Source organism: Pygocentrus nattereri, chromosome 4, assembly GCF_015220715.1.
Source record: "Pygocentrus nattereri isolate fPygNat1 chromosome 4, fPygNat1.pri, whole genome shotgun sequence".
NCBI lineage: Eukaryota > Metazoa > Chordata > Actinopteri > Characiformes > Serrasalmidae > Pygocentrus > Pygocentrus nattereri.
The window spans coordinates 24,484,994-24,493,093 of record NC_051214.1 but is presented as its reverse complement, the minus strand read 5'-3'; the positions used below and the strand labels follow the sequence as shown (position 1 = coordinate 24,493,093).

At 41.3% G+C, this 8,100-nt stretch overlaps 1 protein-coding gene across 2 annotated transcripts in view; it reads left to right on the top strand.

The window, feature by feature from the left end:
• The first annotated feature begins 536 nt into the window (after positions 1–536).
• LOC108439839 (phosphodiesterase 4D interacting protein) overlaps positions 537–8,100 on the top strand; it is a 140,209-nt gene continuing 132,645 nt past the window's right edge. For both annotated transcript variants that reach the window (XM_037537383.1, XM_037537382.1), the window contains exon 1: positions 537–822. In XM_037537383.1, the coding sequence (XP_037393280.1) occupies positions 545–822 (278 nt within the window). In that variant the 5' untranslated portion in view covers positions 537–544. The remainder of the gene's footprint in view (positions 823–8,100) is intronic.

Sequence of the window (8,100 nt, the reverse complement as noted above, 5' to 3'; positions counted from 1 at the left end):
AGATTTGGGCCATATGCCATAGCTCTACAGTGTGTGGGCCAAACCTGGGCTGAGGACCCAGCCATATACTGGTCCAGAACAAACCAAGGGTGTGTCCCACAAGTGATCCAGACCAATTTTGCTAACTGGAAAGGCAGCTTGAAGCACCTGAATTCACTCATTTGAGGCGGTAGTGTGTCCAACGTGGTTGGTGTGGGTAACAACTTTGCCTTCTACGCTGTAGACTGGGGTTCAGTCCCCAGTCTGGGTAAACAGCCTACACTATACCAATAAGAGTCCTTGGGCAAGACTCCTAACATCACCTTCGCCTACCTGTGTAAAGCAATCAAATTGTAAGTCGCTCTGGATAAGAGCGTCAGCCGAATGCCAGACATGAAAATGTGTGAAACAGAACCCACCGCTTCATTAATGCCAGTCATTTGTCTTCAGTGTTAGCGACAGTCACTCATTTCTACACTGTGTCTCACGTCGCCTCAGTGTTGCTGACAGCTCAGCTTCCCGCTCAAACTCTCGGTCGCGAGGCCTCGGTGGGAAGATCTCTTTGATGTCGAGGCGCGCGCTCGCTCGCGCGCAGCCGAGTGAGAGCATCTCACACAGCGCGCGAGCTCAGGCTGCCTGCCAGCAGCACAATGACGGCGAGCCGAGCGTCCGCGATGAGGAGCGAGCCAGGAGACGCTGTCTTTCCTCCCTCCTTCGCCCTCGAATAAAGACTCTCAGCTCCCAGGGCAGCTCTGTCACCGCGGGGGCTCCGTCCGGAGGAGGTTTTAATATGGACCGGGGCGATTCGGCACACGAGCGGCGCTGGAGAGGCGCCACTGAGAGGTAAGCTAGGCTGCCACTTTCTGACAGACGCTTATAGCTAACAATGTCCACCCAGTCTGTCAGATAAACACACACAAATGTAGCGGTGTCGTCGTGACCTGCTTTGACAGTAGATTAGAACCGTGATAACAGCACAGCACCGGTCAGGGCTGACATGGACGTTAAAACGTGTGGCTGGGGGTGGGCGATATGGCAGAAACACAGTATCGTGATACTTCAAGACATTTTGGCGTCTCGATTTTTTAAAATTAGTTTGAATAGACCAGGGGTGTCAAACTCAACCACTAAAATACCACATTAGAAAATCTCAACAAATCCATGGGCCAGAGAGTATTTATATATTAATACGTCAAAACATCAACAGCAAAATTTAGGCACTTGTAGTAAGTCTTCAAATATTAAATGTGAGTACTTGATATATTTAGGCCACATTAACTACAGATAAACTTTAAATCTCTTTAAATGTCCCCAAGATGTAGGTCTGTTAAACCTACTCGTGTGCTTGATCTACATAGGGGCAGATAGATGGATGCATGGATAGATAGATAGATAGATAGATAGATAGATAGATAGATAGATAGATAGATAGATAGATAGATAGATAGATAGATAGACAGACAGACAGACAGACAGACAGATAGATAGATAGATAGATAGATAGATAGATAGATAGATAGATAGATAGATTATTGATCCCAAAGGAAATGAAGCAGCCAGTAGCAGTCACAAAACACCAGACAGGAATAATAATAAAGGTGAAACTATATAAAAGGAATAATAAATATAGAACATCTTATCTACAGGCATAAATACAAATAGAAACATAGAAAAATCTGCACTAAGGTCTGTAACCTGAGATGAAAAAGGCAGTGCAGTAATAACTGTACAAACAGGTGCTTGTAACAGCAATAATGACCATACTGAATAAATATGTGCAGATATTGGGACTGAGATAAAGTTTCTAGTCTGGAGAGTCCAGATGTGCAAGATGCACAATAGGGGGTACAGAAAGTGCAACATGTACAGTAGTGTGTCCATATGTGCAGATGGATATAATAAACCTATGATTTAACATGAGATTCAGATTCAGTCCTCATCTATCCTCTTCCCTGTTCTTTCTTCTCTTCTTCTTCTGGCCCCAGTGCATGCTGGGGATTGTAGTGCTGCTGATTGTGAAATGGGCTAATATTAATAGAAAATCAAAATAATTTCGAGGGCCAGATTGGACTGTGCCATGGGCTAGATCTGACCCCCAGGCAAAAAAGAACCAGTTAAAAAGTGCTAATAAAATCCATGAATACAGTGATTTTTATTGCATGTTTCACATAACGTGGTACATAAAATCCAGTTAATCAGTGCAAGTTATGCTGTCTTTGTAATTGAACATGCATTTTTTTCTTTCTTTAGTCTTCCATGGGGAGGTGGGGTGATGTCAGCTTACCACAAGATATCTGTAATGTTTATGAGCCATTTGCATTTACTCAACGAAAGAGTAGAAAACATTACAAAACTGTTTAATTTTTTGCTTTTTGTTTAACCAGCTTTTTGTTTAACCAGCTGTCTTGCTGTCTCAAGTGAATGCGCTGTGTTGTTAGCTTTGTCATTAGCTTGGGAATCCACAGCCAACAGTCAATACTGCTGCATAAAATCAAACACTCTTTCTGTTGTTTTTGCAAGTCGTAAACTTGAGGTAGGACAGTAAATATCTGCTTAGTTTTATCCACAGAGAACACAAGTAAATGCTGCTTTAAGTGCCTCCATACTCCATACTTTTATTTGTCATGTTGATTTGCATTGGATTAGTGTAATTTGGGTTATTTCTATGGTTTGTTTTATAGACGACAAAAAATGCTGGAATCTTTACTGATGTGAGAGCATGCAGTCTGTAAAAATGACTGATTTGGCATGTTTGGATGGGACTAAAATTACAGAGAAGTAGCAATAAAAATTACATTAACCTATCTTCTCATGTAAAACTAATCCAGTCTGATTAGGGCTGTGATGTGACGTAGTTCATCTCCATAATGATAAATATCGTCATAATGCCCACCCCTACAAGTTAAACCAATCCAGTCTGATTAGGGCTGTGATGTGACGTAGTTCATCTCCATAATGATGAATATCGTCATAATGCCCACCCCTACAAGTTAAACCAATCCAGTCTGATTAGGGCTGTGATGTGACGTAGTTCATCTCCATAATGATAAATATCGTCATAATGCCCACCCGTACATGTAAAACTAATCCAGTCTGATTAGGGCTGTGATGTGATGTAGTTCATCTCCATAATGATAAATATCGTCATAATGCCCACCCCTACAAGTTAAACTAATCCAGTCTGATTAGGGCTGTGATGTGACGTAGTTCATCTCCATAATGATAAATATCGTCATAATGCCCACCCGTACATGTAAAACTAATCCAGTCTGATTAGGGCTGTGATGTGATGTAGTTCATCTCCATAATGATAAATATCGTCATAATGCCCACCCCTACAAGTTAAACCAATCCAGTCTGATTAGGGCTGTGATGTGACATAGTTCATCTCCATAATGATAAATATCATCATAATGCCCACCCCTACAAGTTAAACTAATCCAGTCTGATTAGGGCTGTGATGTGACGTAGTTCATCTCCATAATGATAAATATCGTCATAATGCCCACCCGTACATGTAAAACTAATCCAGTCTGATTAGGGCTGTGATGTGACGTAGTTCATCTCCATAATGATAAATATCATCATAATGCCCACCCCTACAAGTTAAACTAATCCAGTCTGATTAGGGCTGTGATGTGACGTAGTTCATCTCCATAATGATAAATATCATCATAATGCCCACCCCTACATGTAAAACTAATCCAGTCTGATTAGGGCTGTGATGTGACGTAGTTCACCTCCATAATGATAAATATCGTCATAATGCCCACCCCTACAAGTTAAACCAATCCAGTCTGATTAGGGCTGTGATGTGACGTAGTTCATCTCCATAATGATAAATATCATCATAATGCCCACCCCTACAAGTTAAACTAATCCAGTCTGATTAGGGCTGTGATGTGATGTAGTTCATCTCCATAATGATAAATATCGTCATAATGCCCACCCGTACATGTAAAACTAATCCAGTCTGATTAGGGCTGTGATGTGACGTAGTTTATCCCCATAATGATAAATATCGTCATAATGCCCACCCCTACAAGTTAAACCAATCCAGTCTGATTAGGGCTGTGATGTGACGTAGTTCACCTCCATAATGATAAATATCGTCATAATGCCCACCCCTACAAGTTAAACTAATCCAGTCTGATTAGGGCTGTGATGTGACGTAGTTCATCTCCATAATGATAAATATCGTCATAATGCCCACCCCTACAAGTTAAACCAATCCAGTCTGATTAGGGCTGTGATGTGACGTAGTTCATCTCCATAATGATAAATATCGTCATAATGCCCACCCGTACATGTAAAACTAATCCAGTCTGATTAGGGCTGTGATGTGATGTAGTTCATCTCCATAATGATAAATATCGTCATAATGCCCACCCGTACATGTAAAACTAATCCAGTCTGATTAGGGCTGTGATGTGATGTAGTTCATCTCCATAATGATAAATATCGTCATAATGCCCACCCGTACATGTAAAACTAATCCAGTCTGATTAGGGCTGTGATGTGATGTAGTTCATCTCCATAATGATAAATATCGTCATAATGCCCACCCCTACAAGTTAAACCAATCCAGTCTGATTAGGGCTGTGATGTGACGTAGTTCATCTCCATAATGATAAATATCGTCATAATGCCCACCCGTACATGTAAAACTAATCCAGTCTGATTAGGGCTGTGATGTGACGTAGTTCACCTCCATAATGATAAATATCGTCATAATGCCCATCCCTACAAGTTAAACTAATCCAGTCTGATTAGGGCTGTGATGTGACGTAGTTCATCTCCATAATGATAAATATCGTTATAATGCCCACCCCTACAAGTTAAACTAATCCAGTCTGATTAGGGCTGTGATGTGACGTAGTTCATCTCCATAATGATAAATATCGTCATAATGCCCACCCGTACATGTAAAACTAATCCAGTCTGATTAGGGCTGTGATGTGACGTAGTTTATCTCCATAATGATAAATATCGTCATAATGCCCACCCCTACAAGTTAAACCAATCCAGTCTGATTAGGGCTGTGATGTGACATAATTTACCTTGATGATGACAAATATCGTTATATTACCTACCCCTGCACGTGTCATTAGCTGTGGTTTTTGCTCTGTGGTGGCTGAAACCTGTGTTGAAAACTCATGTTTGTTCAATCAATGTTGGGACTGTGTGAAAAAATGAGGTGTGCTAGATTTGTTCAGCTCATATCCTGACTTGTCACCTTGTTCAGGCCACATAAGGAATACCTTTAAAAAAAGAAACCACATACTTTACATTTACGGCATTTAGCCGGTGCTCTTACTTAGAGTGGCTCAAAATTGCAGTAATGTTGCACATGCTTTTTATTGACTTATTCGAACTCTTTAGTTTATTGTTAACCCTGTCATTGCTGTTAAATATGTATTAAGTATGTATATGTAAAGTGAGGAGAAAGGGGTTTGTTGCCTAGAGGCATCATCGTGCAATAGAGGATTATGGTCCAATTGTGAGCCAATTTCATAACCTAATTTTTAAAAACAAAACAATACAATAAAAAGCCTGGAGGCGAGAAGGGGTGTGTGGAGTCAGTACAACTTAGAAAATATAATTTCAGTGGATTATGGTCCAGTTATGTTCCCTGACTTGAGGTACTGAAATGTACTCCTTAGGGTGATCATGAGTGACAGTGACAGTTTCACACCTTCATTTCTGAGAGTTTAGTGTGGTGTGCTTTCTTGAGCAAAGAACCGAACCCCAGTTTGTCATATGGCCAGCAGAATGGCCCACTACGCTACACTATGCTACTTTTCTGGTGTCTTCAAATCGGCGATTATTCTTCCCACTTCAGCCCACTGAGGAAATGGGCCTCGCCTTTTATGCTTCATTTGGTAATCATGTTGGCTGCCTTGTGTGTGTTTTGTTTAGCTTGACTTTGTTTATTTTGTCTTTTTTGTCAGTGTTTCTGCTGTTGGATCAAGCACCTTTCTACTTCACACATCTACAATGAAACTGTTGTTCTTGCGATATTGTATCTGCTTCCAATTGGTTGTTGCAGATGCGGAGCGCCGCACACACATTGTAAGAGTTAAAGAGCCTCATTAACAGCTTGTAAAATGTGACAGAGTTAATTAGGGAGTACACCCCCCCCCCCGTACAAATGAAGGACAGATCCTGTTTCTAATCATTGTGTCCATCAGCGGCATTTTACACAGATGGCAGCCCAAAGTTCAAAGTCATGTTTTCTCAGTTGGATGTACAGATACAAACAGGGCTGCACTCATCACATACTAGGAGAAGTCATTTCACTTGTACTATAATAGAAAGCATCATTTTCACACACACTGCTATGGGCTAGCTGATGATTGTTCTAACCAGCACTATCACAACTGTCCAATTTAAATCAATTGCTCAATAAAGAAACCAAATAAAGCAATAAAGCAGCACCTGCTGGCAGTTGTAAAGCCATGTTTATCAGGCTGCACATTTTTCACAAGGGGGAGCTATTAGCACTTAAATTACTTTTAAATTCATTATTGAAAAAGAAGAAATCCACACTAAACATTACAAACATTAGTGAAAGAATGGGTTGCTCTCAGGAGCTCAGTGAATTCCAGTGTGGTACCGTGATATGATGCCACCTGTGCAACAAGTCCAGTCGTGAAATTTCCTCAATTTTAATATTCCACAGTCAACTGTCAGTGGTACTAAAACAAAGTGGAAGCGATTGGGAATGACAGAAACTCAGCCATGAAGTGGTCGGCCACGTAAAATGACAGAGCGGTCAGCAGATGCTGAGGCGCATAGTGCGCAGAGGTCGCCACTTTCTGCAGAGTCAATCACTACAGACCTCCAAACTTCATGTGGCCTTCAGATCAGCTCAAGAACAGCGTAGAGAGCTTCATGGAATGGGTTTCCATGGCTGAGCAGCTGCATCCAAGCCTTACATCATCAAGCGCAATGCAAAGTGTGGAATGCAGTGGTGTAAAGTGCCGACACTGGACTCTAGAGCAGTGGAGACGTGTTCTCTGGAGTGACCAATCACGCTTCTCCGTCTGGCAGTCCGATGGATGAGTCTGGGTTTGGCGCTTGTCAGGAGAATGGTACTTGTCTGACTGCACTGTGCCAAGGATAAAGTTTGGTGGAGGGGGATTATGGTGTGGAGTTGTTTTTCAGGAGTTGGGCTCGGCCCCTTAGTTCCAGTGATAGGAACTCTTAATGCTTCAGCACCAAGAGATTTTGGACAATTTCATGCTCCCACCTTTGTGGGAACAGTTTTGGGACGGCCCCTTCCTGATCCAACATGACTGCAAGGTCCATAAAGACATGGATGGGCGAGTTTGGTGTGGAAGAACTTGACTGGCCTGCACAGAGTCCTGACCTCAACCCGATAGAACACCTTTGGGATGAATTAGAGTGGAGAGCGTGAGCCAGGCCTTCTCGTCCAACATCAGTGTCTGACCTCACAAATGTGCTTCTGGAAGAAAGGTCAAAAATTCCCATAAACACACTCCTAATCCTGGTGAAAAGCTTTCCCAGAAGACTATAGTTATAGTCACAAAGGATGGGCTGACATCATATTAAACCCTATGGATTAAGAACGGGATGTCACTCAGTTTCATATGTGTGTGAAGGCAGATGAGCAAATACTTTTGGCAATATAGCATACATAATGTAAAATCAACTGTTTGATTTTATGCATTGCATGTATATGATGTAAAAGTGTGTTTAAAGTAAATGGTTTTATTAAACTATGTCTAGGCTAGTTAGCTTTTATTAAAATCACTATAAAGCTGCAATATCTAAAGTACAGAACATGGCACATAAATGTTATTATAATCTTCAAATGCCTCAAGTGTTCACTGAGTGTGTTTACATACACTTAATCATGTGATAACTGCAAAAACTCAGATTTTGTCAGTAATCCAATCAACACATTTATATGTACTTGAGTAAACAGATATTGGGGAAACTCCATATTTAAATTATGTCATTGATATTGACATTAACCAGCCATTAGGGGTGTACTTTGTGTACTTCTGGTGCCGGTCCCAAGCCCGGATAAATGGTGAGGGTTGCATCAGGAAGGGCATCCGGCGTAAAACTTGTGCCAAAACTATCATGCGGATC